The sequence below is a fragment of the Macaca nemestrina genome, chromosome 17 (assembly GCF_043159975.1).
Source record: "Macaca nemestrina isolate mMacNem1 chromosome 17, mMacNem.hap1, whole genome shotgun sequence".
Classification (NCBI taxonomy): domain Eukaryota; kingdom Metazoa; phylum Chordata; class Mammalia; order Primates; family Cercopithecidae; genus Macaca; species Macaca nemestrina.
In genome coordinates, this window is record NC_092141.1 from 8,759,130 (window position 1) to 8,784,069 (window position 24,940).

The 24,940-nt window shown below is 39.6% G+C and overlaps 1 protein-coding gene across 11 annotated transcripts in view; it reads right to left on the minus strand.

The window, feature by feature from the left end:
• The window catches only part of LOC105474109 (myosin heavy chain 10), a 153,887-nt gene that overhangs the window by 84,214 nt on the left and 44,733 nt on the right, over positions 1 to 24,940 (minus strand). For 5 of the 11 annotated variants that reach the window (XM_011728480.3, XM_011728509.3, XM_071082337.1 and 2 more), the window contains 3 exons: positions 16,822 to 16,924; positions 16,175 to 16,204; positions 9,384 to 9,476 (listed from right to left, as the gene is read on the minus strand). In XM_011728480.3, the coding sequence (XP_011726782.1) occupies positions 9,384 to 9,476; positions 16,175 to 16,204; positions 16,822 to 16,924 (226 nt within the window). The remainder of the gene's footprint in view (positions 1 to 9,383; positions 9,477 to 16,174; positions 16,205 to 16,821; positions 16,925 to 24,940) is intronic. The other 6 variants (XM_011728488.3, XM_011728518.3, XM_011728556.3 and 3 more) reach the window with 2 other exon arrangements.

The following is a 24,940-nucleotide window of genomic DNA, read 5'->3' on the forward strand; positions in this document are numbered from 1 at the left end:
TACTATTTCCTTTATTTTTTTTTAACCACCTCAAATAAATTAGAAGTTCAAAATTCATCAAACAAAACAAATTCTTTATTTGGGCAATATGATAACATTAATATACAGGTAACTCTGAATTCTAGCAACTGTGAAATCTAAACTTGAATATTATTCACTGTATATTTAGTGAATTTATTTTTCCCTACCTTCATGGGACATTAAAATAGGAAAGGGAGTTGAGTTCAAAGGAGAAACGGGGCTTTGTAGTCATCACTGCCACCTGAAGTCACCTGCCTCTAGCCATGGTCAATGCCACTGTGTTCTTTTGACATCACTGTTGATGGTAAACTCCTTGGGCCATGCATCTCCTTCGAGCTGTTTGCCGACAAAGTTCCAAGAACAGTGGAAAACTTTCTTTTCTTTTTTTTTTTTTTTGAGACGGAGTCTCGCTCTGTCACCCAGGCTGGAGTGCTGTGGCCGGATCTCAGCTCACTGCAAGCTCCGCCTCCCGGGTTCCCGCCATTCCTGCCTCAGCCTCCCGAGTAGCCGGGACTACAGGCGCCCGCCACCTCGCCCGGCTAGGTTTTTTTTTTTTTTGTATTTTTAGTAGAGACGGGGTTTCACCGTGTTAGCCTGGATGGTCTCGATCTCCTGACCTCGTGATCCGCCCGTCTCGGCCTCCCAAAGTGCTGGGATTACAGGCTTGAGCCACCGCGCCCGGCCTAACAGTGGAAAACTTTCATGCGCTGAGCACCGGAGGAAAAGGATTTGGTTAGGAGGGTTCCTGCTTTCACAGAATTATTCCAGGGTTTATTTTACCGGCCAGGGTGCTGACTTCACACACCATAATAGTGCTAGTCCATCTACCGGGAGAAACTTGATGATGAGAACTTCATCCTGAAGCATAGAGGTCCTGGCATCTTGTCCATGGCAAATGCTGCACTAACACAAATGGTTCCTAGGTTTTTTACCTGTGAGGCCAAGATTGAGTGGCTGGATGGCAAGCTTGAGGTCTTTGGCAAAGTGAAAGAGGGCGTGGATATCATGGAAGCTGTGGAGTGCTCTAGGTCCAGGAATGGTGAGACTGGCAAGAAGATCACCACGGCCAACTGTGGACAACTCTAATAAACCTGCTTGTGTTTGATCTTAACCACCAGACCATTCCTTCTGTAGCTCAGGAGAGCATCCCTCCATCCCATTTGCTCACAATATCCTGTAATGTTTGTGGTCTCACTGCAGTTCTTTGGTTTTCTTATTCCCCTCGACATCAAGCTGGACTGCAGTTAAGCTTATGATTATAGAATAAAAACTCACTAACAAAAACAAACAAAGGAGAAATGGGAGAAAATTAAGATTTGGAGCCCCTGAACAGATGGCCTATAGAGAAATGTTCCAAAATAATTTAGACATGTAGTCACTTACTTAGATAAATAAGCAAAGTCACCAACATGCAACCACTCTCTTCCTCATCATTTCCCTAGCCTGGTGTCCTTTTCACACCTAGGGTCCACAGTAGCACTGGCCATGACAGTGAGTGCCAGTGAAATATCTTTCGGCTAGATGCAAAGGGCCAAGCAAAGAGCAGTGAAAGAAGAGATGCACGGAGAACAGTGACGAAGGGGACAGGGCTTCAGGGGCCTGTGGTGTGGGAAGAGGCAAAAGGGAATGGTATTTCTGAAAACATATTTGGTAACCGATAAATCTCGGTTATAAGCCAAAGCACTAAAATGTATTCTATTTTAAAAACACTTTAAAAAAACAAAACCTTATGAAGCTGAAAATGATCAACTTTCTAGCTAAATGACATTCATACTCAGATATTTTACAAGACATAGCCAAGCACTTTGACAACCTGACAAAATGAAATTTCAGAAGCAAAAAGGAAAACCTGTACTGAATATCCCCAAGTGATCTAGGACTTAAATACTCCCCTTCATGTCGGATACCCTGGCAAGTCAGGTAAGATGCAGGCCATGGGACCTGACGTCACTTCAGTGTTGGCCACTTGGCCAGATATGCAAAGATGACTTTTCTTTCTTCGTTGGGGGCAGGCCGAGGGAAGAGAATAAGATCTGTTAGTTAAAAAAGGTTTCTCTTCACATCTATAATAAATACTTTCAGAATTAACATTTTTATTGAAACACACATCTAGACTAAACCGGAAAACACGAGTTTTACTTTTAAGTGGGAACTCTATCTTTTAAACATTATGTGAAGAAATCTGTGCTAAAAATGCCCACTCCATAATCGATTTGCATAAAGGTCAGATTATGGTACTTAGAATATTCAATCAGAATTTCACCAGTAAAAACAAAAGCATGGGAAACCCCCAAAACATGACAAGTACATTGTGTATTAATTACAGCTACACATTTTGATGATAACGCATGTTGTATACCAATCCAGAAACAAGTGAAATTACACGTGTACTGTGAGCGTTCTCAACAGCAAAGACAACTAGAATTCTCTCATATATAATCAAATATAACTTGTTAAGGATTTCACTCAAAATGTGCAATAGGGAAACTTGGATATTTGATATTTTGATACCATGAAGAAAATAAAAAGAAAATTATCTTAATTAGTTTCAAAAAATTTTGTTTGTTCTGAATTGACATCAATTTCTGGAACCTTTTCTGGGGTGATTATAATGTATCCATAGTAATTAAAACTAGATTAATTATTAGTTAGCAACTTAATTCAGGGGCAGTGCAGGTTTGTTTCATATTCTCAACATATTTTCCCCCTTCTTAATTTGGTATCTAAAGTTATTACATGATCTGCAATATGCATTAAAACACATCAGCACAGATAGGGTGCTATGCATGTGCGTTAGCTATTTGCCCTAAATGAGAAAACCCATTCTAGGAGTAATGAGCTAGCACTTAATCCAAAGGCCAGATGGCTACCTTAAATGCTTTAGCTATCTTAATCTCCAAACCAAACCAGAAGCTTTGTTGTTAGTAAAATGAGTTTTCACATGCACTAAGTGGCCTCATTACTTAGTATAATGGATATTAGAAATCACTAGGGTAACATGAGTGGCATTAAGCCACGGACTGATTAGAAAGAGATACATATTAACTTCAAATAGAGACTTAAAAAAAAGATAAATAAATAAAAACAAATAAAGATACATATAGACCCTCCCCAATCTGGAGCCAAGGGAACAGGTGTCGAGACTCCAGTAAGTGCAGGAGGCTGTATTGCTGAGGGTGCTCCCAGAGCTTGATACTAAATGGCTGTGTGCAGCCAGTGATCTGGAAGATGCTGGTTGCCTGGTGCAGACCATATTCTGTCACTGATACTGTCACGTTTGCTTCAGTATATCTTTCAGGTAAAAGTTTGTTAGAGACATTAAACAGAGCTGGGCTGCATGCAACTTACAAAACTGTTTTCAGTGCGTGCCTGCTGATAGATACGAGGGTGTGAAATCCCGACGTGCTTTCATTATAACCTGGTAACTGTGAGGAGGATGCCTACAGCCCTCACCTAGCTCTACTTGCTGGAGGATACTTGTCTACCAAAAGGTACATAATAGTTGGAAACTGCCAAACTGGCTGAAGTCAACTTGTGAAAAAACAGAAAGAAAAGAAAAGAAAAAAGGATTTGTGGAAATAGAGAAAGTGATTGTAACTAAAACTCTGTGAGGGAAGATGTATCTGCTGATCCAAACAATCAGTTTAAAATTGAAGTCCCTGTTTTTAAAGTTTCATTATGAGAGATTCATTTTACATAAATCTCCTTCATCTGGAATGCATTTTACTTCTCCATAAACAGAGAACTGGACTAACTGTGAATGATTATTTTCTTAAGGGTAATGCTCTCCGAAAGAAAGAATCCCTTTAATATAAACCATATGCTAGTATCTTTGAAAGAAAAGATATTCTTCAGGAAATTAGTCATCTATATCGGATCAAAGAAATGGAACCAAATGGCTTCTAATGCTTATGGAGTTTATAGTCTCAAATATTTTCACTGTAAGCATGTAGCTTGTAAATATGACTGCATGAAATTTCACTGTATACACAACTCATTTTTTAACATCATCTTACTCTTACTATGACACTGATCTCAACCCAAGGCCTGGCCTGCCCACGGAGCCACTGCCTCCCTCATGTTCTCTACCCACGCTTCTAAAATGGGGGCATGCATATTCTCAGAGGATCTAGCATAGGTACCACCTTCCCCGAGCTCAACAACATCATGACATGCCGCTGAAAACACATTAAAAAGTTAAAACCGATATGAAGGTGTGCTTTACAGGGCTAGGGACCTTGGTTTTGACCACTGATAAATTCCCAGGGCCTCGAAGAGTGCATGGCACTTTGTAGTGTCTGCCGCATTTTAAGTAAATGAATCTCATAAAATCCATAAATATGCCTGTGGGGCACTATGCTAGGAACCAACGATACAACGTCCCTGCTGACAAAGCTCTTAGACGTTCTACTAGGAAGGATAATAAATAAGCAAATAGTTACAGCTTGTGATAGGTGCCATGAGGGAATAAATAGGATACTGTGATAGAGAATAAGAAGAAATCTCCTCAGATACGGTTTTAGACTAACTAGCTAGTTAGGAGAAGAAATGTGGACAAATTTGAAACACTTTCTGGACATTTAACCAATGGGATTCACTGCTGGCCTGGACGCGGGCCATAGGAAAAAGGCTGATTCCTAGGTATATTGTCTTCCTAGGTTTTGCTATTGTTTTTATTTTAAGTTTAAGCAACTGGGTGATTTGATCATACCATTTATTGACAGAAGACATAAAGGAACAAATTTTGAAAGGAAAGGAAAAATTTTCATTTGGAATATGTTAAACTTGAAGAATCTATTGATATCCATTTGGAGACATCAATTAAGTTGCACAGTGGTTGGCAAAAAATAGGTGCTTAATAATTAAAAGAACTAAATAACAAATCAAACATCAAAATTACACAGAATTGAATTTAAAAATGAGTCTACAATGGTTTCTTTCAAACCCCAAGAACCAACACCCATAGAGAAATACTAAAGGGGAATTTTAACTGAACACTATTTAATCAATAGACCTAATTATTTTTAATGGAGCTACTGAGATCAACTACTTGTTTTAGTACTGTATAGGCAACACCTTATGATAACAGTAGATAGCAATAAACTATTATTAAAAAAATAACGTATCAATAAAAGTTGACTTTCTAAGAATTAAAGCCCAAAGTAAACAATTTAAAGATACCTCTGTTTCTTAGTCGAATTGAAAGCTACGTCTAAGAGCAATGCCTCAATAAAAAATCTTTTTTCTACTAAAAACAAATCAGATTTTACTATATTAGAATGCACTTAAAGGTTATTATATAGTAGTGCAGGCACTTTGGAAGGTGGTACTTCAGCTGAAATAGTGTTTGTTGAACATTTGGATTCAATGGCTGATTCTTGCTCCTTTCCTATGTGCTGCTTCCAGGTGGCTAGAAAACAATATAGTTCTTCCTACCAGCAGAATGTAAAACAGGTTTCTATCAGACTTCATTGTCAACCTTTGGAATAGGATGTATAAATAACAAGCATTAAATAGACTCAGGTATTACTTTGCAAATAAATTTCAGAAAATAATTACCTTAATTTAGACTATAATTTGAAGGAACGACCTAGAGCAGTTTCTCGATCTTAGCATAACTGATACTTTGGGCTCAATTATTCTAAGCTGTGGGGACTGTACCATGCATTGGATGATTTTTAGCAGCATCCCTGGCCTCTACCAACTGGATGCCACTGGCACACCACTACCCATTCCCCCAGGTAAACAAACAAAAATGTCTCCAGACACTGCCAACGTCCCTTGGGGAGCCTCCAATTAAGAACCACTGACCTAGAGTCATTCCAGTTACAGATTAAAATCCTACATACATCAATGATGGAAATCGCTGTAAGGATTCATGGTAGCCAAAATAGCCAAGACTGCCTCAGTGATCCCCACCTCTGGTATTCACAGTCCCCTCCCACACAGTATCAGGATTGGTTTGTATGGCCAATAGAAGACAACAGAGGGATGACATGTGATTTCCAAGGCAGGGTGTGTAACTTCTGTCTTTCTCTCTCTTGGATCACTTGCTCTGGGAGAAGCCGGCTGCCATGTCATGGTGACATTCAAGGAGCGCTATGGAGAGGCTGCCTCCAAGGTCAGGAACTGAGGCCTCCAGCCAACAGCCATCTAGGACAGAGACTTCCCAACAAGAGTTACCTGAGGAAGATTTGAAGGAGATCCTCCCACCTCAGTCAGGCCTTCAGATGACTGCAACCGTAGCCAACATCTTAGCGACGACCTCCTGAGAGACCCTGGGCCAGAGTCACCCAGCTAAGCTGCTACTGACTTTCTGACACACAGAAACTGTGAGATAATCGATGCCTTAAGCCACTGGGTTTTAGGATCATTTGTTACATAGCAATCAATAACTAATACAGAATTATAGCTGTTCCAAACACTAAAATAAGGAGTTGAAACGCACCCTGGCAGGGAGATAAATCCTTATACTTCATAACAGAATCACTACATTCTTTACCCAAGGGCACAAATGACGGCTTAGTAGCAATTTATCTTTTCCAGGAAAAAATGAGACAACTGAGCACCAAAACTGTTTCTCTTGAATTCAGGGTATGGTTTCAGGGCTTGGGGGCGGGGAACAGAATAGATTAGTAACTTGATTTCTGTGGTAAGATAAACGATTTTCCACAAAGTCCTTGAAGATCTTGATGGAGATTCACATACCAAAGCTGGCAGCTCCCTGTTCCTTCTTTCCTGTGATACAGCCACTAAACACAGGGCATTTCAGTAGGAAAATTTCAGATTTAGTTGTGGCTCAGGCTCAATGGGGATGATCCAGGAGAATGACAGAAAGTCTGAAGGAATGCAGTTTCCTCAGATAGTTTCTAAACCCACAAGTCAAGTCCCAGGCATGCCTTCTACTGACACAGGCACATTTGTTTATCCCACTTTGCACATAAAAAGCTAAGTTAATTACTAAATGAACTTGGATTAGGTGAATCTTCAAATTTTATCTTACTGGGAATAAACAATATTCCAAGAAAGTACATCCCTATTTCTTACATAACTTGGAAAGCGTCTTGCACTGAAACTATCTCTGAGGGTGCTATGGGCTGAAATGCGTCCCTGCACAAATTCCTGTGTTGAAGTCCTAACCCCCAGGACCTCATGATGGAGCTGTCATTAGGAAGAGGGTCTTTAAAGAAGTAATTACATTAAAAAGGACTCATCAGGGTGCACCCTACTTCAATATAATTGGTGTTCTTATAAGAAGAAGAGATGAGGACACAGACACACACAGAGGGAAGGCCATGTGAAGACACAGGGAGAATATAACCATCTATAAGCCAAGGAAAGAATGTACAGTGAATCAGCAAGAGAACTAACATAACTAACTCCATTTCTGTTTAAAGGGCCTTTACCCATTCCTGCACATGGGCAAGGATAATTTTAGAGCACTGAGATAATATGCAAAAACAGCAATCAGGTAGTTTTTAAAACTAACTCTGAGATTAAAGAAGGGTGTGAACAACTATGCTTTGTTAAAGATTTATAGGAGCACTGTGACTTGACTAAGGACAAGGATATTCCCAACCTCCTCGGACCCTTGCTGGAGCCCAGATGTCTGTGGTCATCAGTTACCTCTTCACCCTAACCCTGTCTCCTTCCCCCCGCTTTAACATAAAAACAGCCTAAAATGTGTTCCGACTTGAGAGGGTCCTCTGGGACACGAGTCCACCATCTTCTTTGTTTGCTGGCTCTCCAGATAAACCTGCTTTTCCTCCCACCAACTCTCGTCTCCTGTGCATGGCTTTCAAGTGGCACGCAGCCGAACCTGGGTTCAGTTATGAGAGGCCTCAGAAGAAACCAATCCTGCTGACACCTTGCTTCAGACTTCTAGCCTCCAGAATTGTGGAAGAGTACATTTCTGTTGTTTATGCCGCTCCCAGTCTGTGGGACTTTTATATCGCAGCCCTAGTGAACTAATCCAGAGGGCTTTCTGGTTGCCCTTGTGTTTGCTGGGTCCTCTGTGATCCTGAATCTGGTCGCTTCCACTAATCATAGCCACGATGCCATTGGAAAATTAATGTGCAGACCATGATGTCACACTCTGTTTTAAAAAGCAAGTCACAATGACACTAGATCCCCAAATACTGAACTGTAAGAAGAATGAACTGTTGGAACTGAGGTCTCTTTTACTCTGGCCTTCTTGACTTTTACCAATACTTCAGAGCAGGGAGGAGAAAAAGGGAAGAATTAATCTGAACAACTTAAGTGGAAATAATTGAACAATGAAGTCCTTTTTCAATCTAACAGTGGAAGGGGTTTCTGAAACTTGATGACCATAATCCAGGGCAAAAGACTTATTGGAGGAATGTCCACTGTGTTGAATACGGGTTTAGAGATGATTTGCTGTGATGGTGTTGAAGCTGGGCAGCTGGGGTGGGGAGGGGCAGTGTCCCCAAAGTAACAGAGACCTGGCCATCACTTAGGATAACATTCTCAGGTGAACAGGTACAGCCAGTCAAATTGAAGGGGAAAGTAAAGCTTTCAAGTTGAATAGCTAAGGAGAATTTTTAGGCTGCGTGTGGTGGCTCATTCCTGTAATTCCAGTATTTTGGGAGGCTGAGGCTTCCAGCGATCTTCTTGCCTCAGCCTCCCAAAGTATGGGACAACATAGTGGGACCCTAGTCTCTAAACAACAACAACAACAACAAAAATTATTATTTTAAATTAGCCGGGTGAAGTAGTGTGAGCCTGTAGTCCCGGCTCCTTGGGAAACTTGAGGCAGGAGGATGCCTTGAGACCAGGAGTTGGAGGCAGCAGTGAGCTATGACTGTGACACTGCATTCCAGCCTGGGTGACAGAGCAAGACCCTGTCTCAAAAAAATTTTAAAAGAGAAGTCATAGTAGTGACTAATTATTCTGAAGTCCAAATCCCACAGAAAATAGCAAGATAGGGAAAGGTCAGTTTACCACATCTAACGCGTTGAATGTTTTCTATGCCTAGTGCCGGGCTAAGTGCTCAACGTGCACACCATTTAATCTCCACTCTGATTCCATGACAGATGTTATTATCATGCCCAATCAAAGACAAATAAGCTCAGAGAGGTTAAATTACATATCCATAAAGTAAGACATAGAGTTATACATTTCTGTATGACAAAATGATTAAAGTTACTTACACATTACCTTTTTTCTTTTTAAATGTGACTACTAGAAAATTTAAAATTACATGTGAGCTTGTATTATGTCTACAGAACTACATCTATTAGCTTCTTAAAATCTAGGAAGAAAAGTAATTCATTTGCTTAATCACAGTAGACATTTAACTAGAAATCTAAGGAATTAAAAGCTTCTGGTGCTTTGAAACTTACAAAACGAGATGAGTTATCATTTTTCACAGTCTTCGCATTTCCAAATGATTCCAGAATTGGATTTGCTTGCAAAAGCTGTCGTTCAAGTTCCCCCTAAAAGACATTACACATACACACACACACACAAATAAAAGCAGATGTACGTTAATCTAATGTCTTTACTCAAGTTATCAGGGAAAAAATTTCTAAAAAAGAAACTGCATCTTTTCCTCAGTTCTTTCATTCTGTCTGCCATCCAGCAACTTTTGTTGGCTTCTTAATCCTGGTTAGGATAACGGACTCTACTAAAGGAAAAAAATTAGCATCTACAAAGTGACCACAAGGAGAAGAAAATGTCACGCTGAACAGAGATCAACTTAAGCACGGGGCACGTAAATCAGGCAGAGAATTTTGAAAATAAAACAGATGGGCTTTCGTGAAATGAAATTTAGCATGACACTTCAATTAAGAACATACTAATACTTCTGTTTATTTTAACTCTGCCTTATTTGAAAACTTTAAGGCAGTTAATTTAACAGTTACCACTGTATTGATGTAGCACTTTCCAGTTTTCCAAGGAGTCTCATATACTATCTCTATCATATAGACAGGGCAGTGTCTTCGCCTCCACTTTCAGAGGATGGTGAGGACGTTGATGCTGCTAACTTGCTCAGATTTAAAAGGCTAAGTAGAGAGTATTCGGTAAAATGTCTGCTTTAGTCAGGGTCTTTACTTATATGTAAATTAGGCTATAAAACAGATTTTACAAACAAAAGGTGGAAATATATTAATATGTGCTTTAATCATGAAACACAATAGAAAGCTGTATGAGAAAGTACGATGCCATTTCTGGCCATGAAAAGCACCAGAAGTGAGGTTGTGTTTCTGGAATGTAATTTCAGAATTATATTTTATGACTTAAATAAATCTGCTTTTTCCAAACATAAATCTTAACCCTATATTTTAAAATACCCACAGTATTTTAGACCTAAAGAAAAACTAACTAAAAGCTGCTAGGAAATGCGATACTCTAAGCAAAAAAGATGAATACAAAGAACCTCACATAAGGCTTTTAAATTAGTGGTATTTGGTATGTGAGGCACTCCATCACCATCAAATTCAAAAAAAAGAACAAACATATGTCATCCGTACAGTTCTGTCACGCCACCCTGGTGTGGACTGTCACTCTGCTGAAAGGGTGGGGAAGGGTTCCTGAGGCACATTACACAGGAAGGGGACCTGCTCCACCTACGTCCATTACAGCATGATCTGCACTGTCCACACGTTCACAGGTCTTAAGTACAATCTACAACCGTGTTTAGCTGAAACCAGTCAGGAACCAGTCTTGTCGAGAACCTCAAGCTACCTGGATGTCATTACATGGCATCGGTTCGTTTTCTTGGCGTTAAGACAGATTCCTCCCTGTACAACAAATCTTCTGGTTTCCTCACTTAAAAACCCTTACCAGACTATTTTTGCTGTGCATTTTTCTAAACCATTACATGCTGCCAAACTTTCTTAAGCATGGTATCCTGAACAACTTTGATGACTGAGAGTCATTGTTAAAAATGCCAGTCAGGGGCCAGGCGTGGTGGCTCACGCCTGTAATCCCAGCACTTTGAGAGGCCGAGGCGGGCGGATCACGAGGTCAGGAGATCGAGACCATCCTGGCTAACACAGTGAAAACCCGTCCCTACTAAAAATACAAAAAAAATTAGCCAGGTGTGGTGGTGGGTGCCTGAGGCAGGAGAATCACCTGAACCTAGGAGGCAGAGGTTGTAGTGAGCCGAGATCGCGCCAATGCACTCCGGCCTGGGAGACAGAGCAAGAGACTCCATCTCCCAAAAAAAAAAAAAAAAAAAAAAAAAAGAAAAAGAAAAGAAAAAATGCCAGTCATTATTCGGTGATAGAATAGACTGCCTTCCCCCATCCCCCTCCGGGGTTGGCAGTCACTTCCATCAGCATTCCTATGACAAATATCTTGCAAAGCCCTTGGTATACTCAGTTTGTATTAACTGTTTGGGTCTCTAAAAGCCTTTTTTTTTTTTTTTTTTTTTTTTTAAAAAAACCTAATTCAATCTATGTGATGAGAATGTGGAAACGTGGAAAAACACTGGCATTCTGGTAAGTGGGGCATTACCTTAATAGTAAACATCTACTGCTAGACTGTGGATTCCTTAAAATCACACACCATCCTACCAAATCATAAGAAAAAGATTTTGATAGTCCATCTTTAAAGAGTTTTCCTAACTTGGAGGTAAAGCCAGTAATGCATATCTTACTTTAATATTACTTAGATATGGCTAAAAGGATTATTGGAGTCAAATTTTTTTACTGGTTCTTTCCTTTTCCCGTGTGTGTGTGTGTGTGTGTGTGTGTGTGTGTGTGTGAGAGAGAGAGAGAGAGAGAGAAAGAGAAAGAGAGAGAGAGAGCGAGCGAGATCGATCCACTGATTCTATTCTTCTTGTGCTGGCTTCAAGTAACCTGGTTGTATCCCCTGTGCCTAACTCGGTCAGTATCAGATAAAAATGATGCTTGGCAAATGTTCTGCTGAATGAATGTATAATCAGAGGTTCCACAGGTATCCAACTCTTTATATGTGAGGACTTTTTCTGCTTATCTGTGATGGTGGATATCATGAAAATGATGCACAAACCTTTTTTTTAAATAGCTCATCAGCTAGCTTTAGTGTATTTTATGTGTAGCCCAAGACAATTTTTCTTCTTCCAGTGTGGCCCAGGGAAGCTAAAAGGTTGGACACCTGGAATTCTAGAAGTATTTGGGGAGGGGATGGTGGTGAGCCAAAGGCAACAAGAAGATTTATGGGTCCTCAGAGTCACCATGGTAATTGTGGACTCAGGCACCCCTCTGTCCCTGGTGTTGGTCCCACTACGTTAATAGTGTCACGGTACCACTCCTACTAATGGATTTGTGGACACTGGTGAGACTGAGTAATGATCTCAAAAACTCATAAATGAATCCCCAAAAACCTGGTACAAAGCTAAGTGTCATAACATATAGAAATTCACATGAAATGAGATAATTTCTGTGTTGAACAATTTCATAATTAGATAAATGGTGCTAACAAATCTCAACCAAATTATGAAGGCATTTGTAAACCATCAGGGGGCAGTGACTATTCACTTTTCCTCTGGAACTGGATGGGCAATGTCCTTCGTTTCTATTCTATAATGTTATTTTGGAATGTAGAAAACAGGCAGCCTTAGCTATTGAAATGATTTTTAAAGTTCTAAATATTTAGAGTTATATACTGCTTTAAAAGTTTAGCAGTCATAGTGAAAATTATACTCCTGGGTTTATTATATAGTATATAATATACGCTTGCTATATGATATAGCATGAGTTCAAAATGGTTAAAAATATATACCTCTTTCAAAAGTCCAGTTCAGCCAGCAAGGGGACTCAGGCTGGGATCGGGCTGTACCTTGCAGGCCTGGCAGGGCAGAGCTGCAGGAAGGTTAAAAGCAGGCAGCAGCAACCAATCACATGTTGAAAACCAGACTCTAATCTCAACTGGCAGAGTCTCATTACTTGCTACTTTCTATCTATCACCTTTCTGTCTTGGTTCAGCACAGTTTAAACCAGGTTGGGGAAAGATACAAAGTCGTCCTGAAGATGACTGGAAAGACAGGGAGGCAAGTGGGCTGGCTTGAAGGAATCATTTGTAGGGGATGGTCAAGTTTTAGAATTTAATCATTTTCAAATCTGCTCTGAAATTGCGCTGTGTTGAGCCTTTGTGAACTCTGTGCTAGACTTTGAGGGTCTCTAAGAGCAACCTCTCCTGAGGAAAGAGGGCACACAGAAGCTGTACTTGCAGTCGGCTGGTGGATACTAAGGGGATAGAGCCAAATAAGACCTCTAATTTTGTTATAAAAGGTACACCAAAAGTTCGTAGATAAATGTTTATTTCAAGTTTACTTAAGTATTGTGACTTTAATTTTGAAAACTGATTTGCTTATATTTGTTCATATTTCAAAAATGAAGATGAAATTTAAAAGGTAAACATATAAGACTGACCACACTGCTCACTAGGATGGCTTTAATAAAAACACAGACAATGCCAAGTGCCGATGAGGATATGGAGAAACTGGAACTCTCACATGTTCCTGGTGGGAATGTCAAATGGTACAGTCTCTTTAAAAATGTTTAACAGAATTACCATATGACCCAGCAATTTTACCTCTAGGTATCTACCCAAGAAAAATGAAAATGTATGTTCTCACCATAACTTGTACATGAGTGTTCATAGCAGCATTAATTATAATGGCCAAAAAGTAGAAAAAAATCCATATTCATTTTCTGATGAATGGACAAACAGAACGTGACACATATTTAATATAATGGAATATTATTTGGCTATAAAAAGGAATGAAGTACTTATATGTGCTAGAATCTGGATGAACCTTGAATATATTATGCTAAAAGAAAGAACTGTCAGGGAGGACCACATATTATATGATTCCATTCACACAAAATGTCCAGAATAGGCAAATACATAGAGACAGAAAGTAGATTAGTGCTTGCCAGGGGCTGGGGGGAAATAGCAGGTGACTGCTAATGGCTATGGAGTTTCTTTTGGGGTGAGGAAAATGTTCTAAAATTGATTATAATAATAATTGCATAATGTGAATATACTAAAAACACTAAATTGTACATTTCCAATGGGTACATTGAATGGTATATGAATTATATCTCAATTAAGTTGTTTCAAAAAAAGAATAAGTAGACAAACGAGCAAATAAATAAAGGACTGACAAAATCAGGAGCCTAGAAATGCCCTCCCTTTTGGGTTTACAATTCATACTACCGTTTAGTGATAAAATGCCGGATGTATACACATGATTCCTCAGAATTTAACTTTTGCTTATAAAGTTCAATGTAAAATCACAAACCAGTGGTATCAAATCAACCAAAAGAAACTGTGACCTTGGAAAGTACAGACTTTTCACATTGTAACTATAAGGCAATCATTCAAGTGGGGTGAAGAAGTCGCAGACAGTGACACCCAGCAGGGGGAGAAGTAACTTCTTGACAGGACCCTTCCAGGGTGTGACCATTCCCTACCGCGCTGTTAAATATTTCATGTTCCTCAGTTGTGTTGGGGAAGAAAAATTGAGAACGAGTATTCTTCTGATATTTCTAAAAACGTCAGCATAGCTACTGCTTAACTATGATTAAAATCAACTTGGGAAAAGCAGCATTGAAGATTGTGTGCACAGTGGACACATGCAGTACGACATGCAAATCGGCAATGACCGGGAAGCATGGCCCAAAGAAGCTGCTGCCTTCTTTGGGAGAACGTGCTTCCCAGGGATTGATTTGACTCAAAGTAAAATCTAGGGCGGGTAGGCATGCTACTCACATACAACAGGGATCCACTCTGTAGTTTAAAATGACATCGAAACAAAATGTTAACAACAATGATTTATGTGTTCCATAGGGAATTTGGAAAACCTAAATCTGTGTATTAATTGCTTAGCACTATTTCAATAGCGACCCAAGTACATATTAAAAGGACGTTTAGCAAGTACCTCTAAAGCATAAAGAAAAGCTGCCTTCTGGCCCAGATTTTCCTTCTTTAACTGGCAAAGAAGCTTTTAAATATCCTACAGGATAACGATTATTTCATTAACCCTCTTCATTTGTATCACTGGTCTATTCTGCAGCTAAAGGAGCAAAAGGACATCATAGGCCTTCATAGGTACAGTGCAGCTTGGGTGGCTGGCAATCTCTTAAGAATCTTAAGAAAGATATCTTAAAATCTCAGCGTCTATGACAATTCCTTAGATATTTACGATTATTTCTTTAGATTAACAGATCATTTCCATAACTCGATATTATTGTTTCTTGCTTTATATCAGCTTTGTATCATTATGTTTGTGAAAGACAAACCAAAACCCTTCCAATGCTAGGGAAAGGATTAAATCCAAGTATAGATGTCCTACTCTATCCAAGGTATCTGGCTCAGGTCTGCCCTCCTTCTCCTCCCAGGTAGTGAGAAATGGAGGACATGCTATGATTCTTGGTTTGTTCATTGCTATGGTCTGTGGAGCTGAAAGGTAGGCATCTGATAATTAGGAAGAATAACAGTCTTCCACTACTTGCCCAGTATAAAGAATATTGTAATTGACTTTATTTTACTTATTTATAGAGATGAGGTCTTGCTCTGTTGTCCAGGCTGGAGCACAGTTGTGTGATCGTAACTCACTGCAGCCTCAAATACTTGGGCTCAGGCCTTCTGTCTCAGCCTCCCAAACACCTGGGACTATAGGGGCATACCACTGTGCCCAGCTCTAATTTATTTAATATATTAAATATAATCGGGCCTTTGTTAAAACACATACAGGCATAAACTATGCCATGCCATAAAACTTTAACAGATCAGAAATTTGTTAGCTCCAAAGGTACAACTTTTGAAGAGGCAGCCCCAAATTTAAAATGTAGTGTAGGGCACAAAGCTAGGTTTCCATGTGTCTGGTAAGTATCAAAATAATTCCACCTAGTAAATGACATATGAAACCATAATTTATAGGCTTCATAAACATGCAGTTCAATGTCATGATAAAAGGGCAAATAAATATTAAAATTTATCTGGAAAACAAATTTAAAGCAAAACGGCATGCGCTTCTCAAGAAAGAATAAGGCTCTAAGCAATAAATTTTCAAAAGTAAATTTTCTTAATGACAGATTTCACTTAGAACTAGTGGCATTTGATTCTAGCAGAGACTCAATCTACAGACAGAAATTAGTGCAAACACTCAAGACTAAGAAGCATAAAGAAAAGCACTTGCCTGGTGTTTCACTGGTTTAGGCGATTCCTGCTGTTCATTACAAACAGACAAATGCAAATGTTAGCAAGTTTGAGTCTTTGCCTAGCAGTAAGCCATTTCCAAAGCACCAAGCCAATGTGCAGTTGAGAACTGTGGAAGCTGGGCTGGCTGGCATTCTCTCAGGCTGTATTAACTATCACTTCTGCATGTCTAGAAATTAAGGAGAACTGACATTTCTATTCTTGCCCTTTTTCTATCATCACTTCTTCCCATATCTCTCTCCTCCCCTCAGGCTGCTGTGGGTAGTAGCGACAGGCTACTGCAAGTTCAGAAAGAACGGCTGAAAATAGGCGAGCATCTTCTTTTGGTGGAAAATAAGTCTTCATAAGTACTGCTGAACAATTCTCAGCAAATCTTTGCAAGAAATTAGGCATCAAGCCACAACCATAATTCCAGTTTGCCCTGTCAGAAAGCCTCTTTAACAGCAATTTCCTTGTATCCTAGCCCCTGGAGTGGAAAAAAGCGTTGCTGGGTAGGTGGCGGGGAGTGGGTGGGGACAAGGGAGCTGTCAGTTATAGCAGTGTGAGAGTAGACTGGCTTCCTTATTTTTGCTTCTGAAATTATATATGAATAAGAAGAGATTTAAAAAACAACAGAGCAGAACTTACAGGAATATTATGGTCCTTTCTTCCTTTATGTGAAGAAGCCACATGGGCAAGGTACTGAATAACTTTCTTTGTATTTTCTGTCTTCCCAGCACCTGACTCACCCCTGAAAGAAAGAATTAATATTGGCTACTTTAACAAAAGCACAGCACATGCATTCCAAAATTACAACTGAAAAATTAAATTGCATTGGAACAGTAATAAAAATAAAAAGAGAACAGAAAAAATAACTATCAACAGTAGTTAGAAAATTATTCTTGTAAAAGGTATTAAATAATAAACCCAAATAATTCTTCTTTTTCTTTGAGATGGAGTCTCTGTTGCCCAGGCTGGAGTGCAGTGGCACGATCTTGGCTCACTGCAACCTCTGCCTCCCGGCTTCAAGCAATTTTTGTGCCTCAGCCTCTTAAGTAGCTGGGATTACATGCACCCGCCACCATGCCCGGCTAATTCTTATATTTTTAGTAGAGATGGGGTTTGGCCATGCTGGCCAGGCTGGTCTCGAACTCCTGGCCTCAAGTGATCTGCTCACCTCGGCCTTTTAAAAAAGCACTGGGATTACAGGCCTGAGCCACTGCGCCCAGCAAACCCAAATATTTCTTGATAGATGCCAGTAAGAGGACACAGGAATATGTTCACGACACTCTTTTTTCCCTTGAGGGTGGGGGGTTCTATCAGAGAAGTGAAATTTATTAGAACATTCATGAAGGAAATTCTTCAGTACCATAAACATGACCAGCACTGCAAACAGAGAATCCCTAAAACAATTAAATTAATATGATTTAATCTGAAGGAGCTGAAAGAACTCTGAGATGCTGGTACTGATACTCATTTTCAAAGCCACTGAAAGCCTTCTCAGATCCCCCTGTCACAGCATGCTAGTGACGAATTGCTTCCTGGTGCCAATGTTGTGCCTCATTTGCACCTTGTTAAAGATCTTTCCATCATTTGCTGGCCTCATAGGCTGGGTTCCTGATGGCAGGGGCTATAGCCTCATATATTTATTTATTTGTGTTTTGTTTCTTTTCTTTCTTTTCCTTTTTTTTAAATTTTATTTTATTTTATTTTATTATTATACTTTAAGTTCTAGGGTACATGGGCATAATGTGCAGGTTTGTTACATATGTATACTTGTGCCATGTTGGTGTGCTGCACCCATCAACTCGTCATTTACATCAAGTATAACTCCTTTTTTTTTTTTTTTTGAGACAAAGTCTTGCTCTGTTGCCCAGGCTGGAGTGCAGTGGTGTGATCTCGGCTCATTACAACCTCTGCCTCCTGGGTTCAAACAATTCTCCTGCCTCAGCCTCCCAAGTAGCTGGGACTATAGGCGCACGCCACCATACCTGGCTAAGTTTTTGTATTTTTAGTAGAGATGGGGTCTAGCCATGTTGGCTAGGCTGGTCTCAAACTCCTGACCCAAAGTGATCCACCTGCCCAATCTGGGTTTGTTTCTTTTTAATCCTTGTAACTTTGCCCAGTGTTGATACATAGGCAGATATAATTTGTTGTCAAAATCAGTAAATACTATGAATTTTGTTGTGAATGAGGACAAATGCCACTACTTTAAATGATTCATATTTACAAGCAAGGCTGGCACATTTCGAAAGTTGCTTTTCATTTCTACTCAGTACTAGGCTTGAAATACAGACAAGCTGCTACATACACAGCGATACCTGAATTACAGCCTCTGCTCAAACACTGAAGCTCCCCTAAGACATGATCAAAGCAAACCTAACTTTACAGTCAACAAAACTCTCAATTTGGATTATAATAAAAATTTCAATATCTAATTAATTTTTCTTTAAAAAAACCCCCAAACTCAAAAATGTTATTATATACATTGCCAATGAATAATCCTCTAAGCATTTAATCTAAGGATTGAAAATCTAATTTTTCTAACAGGACTCTTCCTTGGAATTGCACTTAGAATTACACTATTTGGGCCGGCCACAGTGGCTCATGCCTGTGATCCCAGCACTTTGGGAGGCCAAGGCTGGAGAATCGCTTTAGCCCAGGAGTTCAAGATCAGCCAAGGCAACATAATGAGACCCATATATACACACAAAAAAAGTAACAAATTAGCTGGGTGTGGTGGCTTCCACCTGTAGTCCTAACTACTCAAGAGGCTGAGGTGGGAGGATCTCTTGAGCCTAGGAAGGTGAGGCTGCAGCGAGCTGTGATTCTGCCACTGCACCCTAGCCTGGGCAACAGAGCGAGACCCTGTCTTAAAAAAAAAAAAAATTACTGTTTGAAGTGTCCAAAACTTAAATTTTTCGGTAGCCTTACTGGTTTCATTATCTTCTTAACACTGCACCCAGATAACCACAAACTAAACCTCAGGGAAGACTGGGTGAAGGAACCCTAGTAACCAACTGTTGGCCTCAGTAAGGACATTTTCTTCTCTGGGCCTCAGTATCCCAAATCTGTAAAATGCAGGCATTGGATCAGATCCTTTCTAGTTGCAAGAGCTGATAATTCCAGATATAACCCATTTAATGGTTTATAAGACTATTTCCTATGTGAAGCTTATTAACCACCCCTCATGTTAGAGTAACATTAGTTTCCTTCAATGATTCGCCATCCACAAGCGTCTGAATCTTAGACACTCGAATCTACCAAACTTTTATTTTAAGGTTTCTGCCCACTATTCCTGCTAAAAGAGGCCTTTCTGGCAACCAAGATTACATCAATCTGTAGTCTCACTTTTATATCATCTGTATTATTAAATCCATCTGTTGTTTTCTTTTACAACTTTGATAGTTTCACTTTTTACAGCTGAAGCTTCAATCTGAAAAAAATTTTATGATTTGAGGTAAGAATTTAATCTAATTGTTTCCCCTGGATGATTCAGCATACCTCCCAATATCAATGACTGACAAAGACATTCATTCTCAGGTGATCTAAAATGTTATCTTTTAGACAGGCATGGTGGCGGGCGCCTGTAATCCCAGCTACTCGGGAGGTTGAGGCAGGAGAATCGCTTGAACCTGGGAAGTGGAGGTTGCAGTGAGCCGAGATCTTGCTACTGCACTCAAGCCTGGGTGACAGAGTGAGACTTCATCTCAAAAAAAAAAAAAAAGTTATCTTTATCTTATTCTTATTCCCCATACATGTGGCTTATTTCCAAGCCAGCACCATATTCAGTGGTTCTGAAATGTGGCTAACCAGAGCACCCACCATCATCCTTCTTTTTGAAAAGAGCAAAAAGAAATCAGGTAGACTCTGAGGTTTATTTTTTACATCAACTTCAAATAGTTTTTTTCTGTTATCTCTTCCCCCTCTCCCTGCCTCCCAAATAAAAAACGATAGGTAGAATTTTGAGTTAAATGGTATCAATATTCAGCCTCTTTTTTTTTTTTTTTTTTTTTTTTAGGAGAAATGATGTCTTTATCCCTGTGTCTCCCAGGTATAAGTTTTGCATTTTTCTAAGTTCAAAACAAGCAAGGATCATGTTTGCCTTATTTATCCTTAAAATCACAGTGCCCAACAGAGCAAGTGCTTGATATAGACTGCCGAGTCAATGAATAAATGTAGACCCTACACATTTTTAAGGTTTATTCCTAGGCTCTTTTTAATAATTTTTGTTCTTATCAATCTCTTTTCATCACCATTATATTTTCTACCTGGCTACTATTGGTACACAGATAAGACAATAGTTGCTATTCATTCATTCAATTACGTATTCTTTCAACAAACATTTGCAAATCAACTTCTATGTGTCAGGCATTCTTCTAAGTGCTAGGGATATAGTGTGAATATTGTCCATGTCCTTGTGGGGCGCAAGGTGAGAAGAACAGACAGAAAATAAATAAGAAAAACAGGTAAGATTATTAGATTACAAGGATATAAGGAACGCTACAAAAGACACTAAAAGGAAAAAGAGAAGGAAGGACAGCCCCCTCCTGTAGATATGAAGGTCAGGGGAAAGGTTCCTGAAAGACGAGCAAGAACTGGCAAGTGAAGAGCTGGGAATGTGTTCAGGAAGATGAGAGAGGTACATGTAAAGACCCCAAAGCAGAAAAGAGCTTGGCCTAGTCCAGGGACTGATGGCCAGGTGCCAGGATTTGATATAAATAACAATCAGGGGAGGGAGTGGCAAGAGAGACAGATGGAGCAGGAAGGGGAGGGGTGCCAGGGACCCTGGAGGTCATGGTAAAGAATCTGGGTTTTATTCAAGTGTAATTTCTTAAATAGCTATGACAGTGGTCTCTCTGTTTTGTTCTCAGCATTATTAGAAATACTGAGTGTTTCCATGTTAATCGTGAGATTGGTTGTTGGTTTCAAAAAGATAATTTCTTATTATGCCACGAAATGGGCCTCTTTTTCAGACTGACGATGACTTGTCTCAAATATAGTGATGATTGTTACTTTCCAGCCTGGTTTGTCTCTGTGGTTTCCCAGCTAACCCCCTCACTGGACATGCTTCAGTGTGACCCTAAAGCATTTTTTCCTGCCTGTCATACTTAGGCAGCCATACTTCAACAATTGCTTATGAACCCTGCTACATTTTACATACTTCAGGTCTAAGGTAAGTCTGCTAGAGAAAATATGGCTTCAAAGATAAGATATATTCAAAATCTTACTGTTGAGCTCCCAAGAGGATAGACTCTGGGTCTTACACTGCCCACTATAAAATGGGGATAATAGCTCCTAATGCATAGGGTTGTTGAAGAAAAAATACAGCCCAACTAAAGTATGTAAGTGGCATTCAGTAAACATTATCCATTATTGTCCACTCAAATATTCATCCACTATACATGAGGTGATTTGAATTACTAAAGTTTATGAATCAATAGTTAGGACAGTGGTTAAGAACCTGAGCTACAGAATCAAAATGACCTACCTAGATTCAAATCCTTCTGCCACTCCCTAGCTATGGAGTTTTAGGCAAGTTACTCAGTTCTCTGAGGCTGAGGTTACATGCCTTTAAAATGAGACTCCACAGGACTGAGATAATGCGGGAAAGGGCCTAGCACTGTCCTGGCCAAAAGGCTCTCAATAAATGGTAGTGGTGATACCAATAGTTATGATAATGATCAATGATGACGATGATGATGGTAATGGAAATTTTTAAAATCTGATTTTAATGAAGGAGGTGGCAGGATCAAAGGAGTGTAGACCTTGGGAAAATAGAGAAAACAAAATGAAACAATGAGAAATGGCACATCTGTTCCAGATGGAAACAGAGGAGGTAACTAAGAGCAGCTTGAACAAAAGCAGAGGGAAGAGAGCCAAAAAGAAAGCTCAGCAGACTTCTGTCTAAGAAAATTAGTTAGGAGAATCCTCTGAAACATGAACAACAGGCCAAAACCTCAACGAGTGAGGACAAAGGGAATCTGACCTCATTTCCATCAACAAAATGAGATGTAACGGTGAAGCAGTCTTACCCTTTAAGTAGCTGGCTGTTTCACTGCTGGTCTAAGACAGGGACTATGGTTAAGGGGAAAGGCTGCAGACCCAGCATCATGCTCTTTTGGAAAAGAAACCCTTCAAAAAAAAGTGTTTTGAAGAAACCCTCCAAAACAAAGCTAACAAAAACGAAGCAAGGAGGCTTCTAGCTGGGGGTGTCCTGAATCTGTTGAAGCACATTCGGACACAAAAGATCAGGAGTTTCTAAACATGAACATATTTGCGTTTCCTCAATAGGTCTACAGCTTTGGCTTCTCAAAGGGATGTGCAATCCAAAACAAAAACATAAAAAACAACAGCCTAAAGAAACAGTGATGCAGATCATTAACACGTGACCAATTCTGAGACTTTGAATTCCTTCTGGACCATGGGGATTTCCAGAAGGAATTCAAAAAGAAACCCCTTTTTCAGATCTTTATTGGTAAAAATATAGGTATTTTATTTTGTCTGGATATTTGTAACACTGAATTCAGCCTAGCTTCAAAAATCACCCTCTGCTTGAAGTTCTTGTTTTAGACAGCCTCAATCTGAAAAACACCATAAACATATTACCCCCTCTATTATCTATACCTATAAAAACATACAACATTAGTAGATAACTTCCTACAGTTTCCAAACTCTCTTTAGAAAGCAGCTTACTGTGAAGAGCAGAGATTTTGTGATCAAGATAGGCTTGGGCTCAAGTCTCCCCTATCGCACTGGCACTAGCTCGTATCAGGTCTTGGATAATGTGACAGTAAATGGACACAACAGAGGTATTGCAAAGATTAACGGAGAGAACACTTCCAAAGATATGTTCACTTTCCTTGCATATCTGCCTAGAACATTTTAAATTTTTATTTACAAGTTGATTTGATACTTCTTTTTCTTCCATAACATAGATGTCATCGAAAGTGAGACACACAGCTACAGCCATCTAATAATTCCTAAAGTTTTAGGACTTGAGGACATCTAAAATAGGGTCATTAGAAAAGCAAATCGACTACATAGTTGACTAAATAATTACTCTTATTCTTTTTTTTAAACAAGAGAAAACACACACAAATTCGTTTAACATGAGCGTGGGGAGAATCACAGAGTGATTGCCCCTAAACAGTTATTCTCATACAGAAATAGGGTTTAGAGAGGCTGACAATCTGATCCAGAATCACACAGTTCCTGGCAGAGCTAAGAGAAGAACACTAGAGTTCTATCTGACCACACAATGTTTTTTCAACTACATTACACTGTTGCCTTAGTTGTTTAATCAATTCTATCAATTTAGTTGCCTTAACATACCTTAAAACTTTTAAGGTATGTTATTCCTAGCAGGAATCAACTGTTCTCAATCCTGGCTGGCTGGCTTCGCCATCATTACTTAATGTAATATTTGTATATAATAGATAAGATTCCTTTACAAAAACATCGATTGTCACATCTTAACAGGCCATTGTGAGGCAACCATTATTTTATAATTTTTACATTATACCCAAATATACTTAAAAGGAGAAAACCAACTTGCCTAAAGCAGTTAGAGTCATAAAATAGAAACAGAGTATTCTTTAAAAGGGGGGTGTAAGAGAACAGAGTAATTTCCTCATCAAGGGTGACTGCTTTGTGAATTTTAATTCTGATGAGAAGGAAAATCGACATGAGGATTACACTGAAGCAGGATTTCACTTCCAGTTCTATGGGGGTGCAAGTGTGAAAGACTACTCTCTCCTGAGAGAGGATGCATGCAGCCCGAGTGTCTTCACCACACACAAGAATACTAGGATACTCAGATAAATAAGCATTAAACAGGTGGCTTGCAAGTGGGAGCTCACAAGGCCTGGCCTGAGTCTGCAGAAACAAAAGGTTACCTGGGGAACTATGGGCAGATAAGGCTGGAGTGTAAATTAAGAAGTTTATCCTTTTGGGGGAAAAGTAAATTACAGAATAAATGACTAAAAAAGTGAAATGTTGACCTAAAGGAAGATGCTGAGGCAAAATTAATATAGAAAGCGTATTTGGGCCAAGGTTGAAGCCAGCTGCCCAGGACACACTTCAACTTGCCTTGGGCCTTTGTTACAAGCAGTTTTTAAAGGAAAGAGGGAACAAGGAGTGGGCTGATACAAAGCTGTGTGACAGGAATTCTCACTGGTTTATAGAGATAACATTGATTAGTGATTGGATACACATTGCTGAACCATAGGGGATGAGTTATAGTATCTAGTGTACGGCATTTTTTGGCTATCCGGCATCAGTTAGTCTAGAGCACATGTAACAGGTGGCTTTAAGAGGTAACTACCTAGTTCAAGGAGGGAGTGAAACTTGTTTCATTCCAATGCCTCTCTGGGCCTGATAACTTAAAGAGGCTTGCATTCCTCACATAAAAAGGTTTTCTTTCTCAAAAGCTTAAGGAGATGCTATCAAACTACTTAATACTGATTAAGAAATAATAATAAAACCATGTTGTATCTAGTTGTATTTATTTATTTTATTATTTATTTTGAGACAGAGTTTCGCTCTTATTGCCCAGGCTGGAGTGCAATGGCGCAATCTCAGCTCACCACAACCTCCGCCTCCTGGGTTCAACTGATTCTCCTGCCTCAGCCTCCTGAGTAGCTGAGATTACAGGCATGTGCCACCATGCCCGGCCAATTTTGTATTTTCAGTAGAGATGGGGTTTCTCTATGTGGGTCAGGCTGGTCACGAACTTCCAGCCTCAGGTGATCTGCCCACCTCAGCC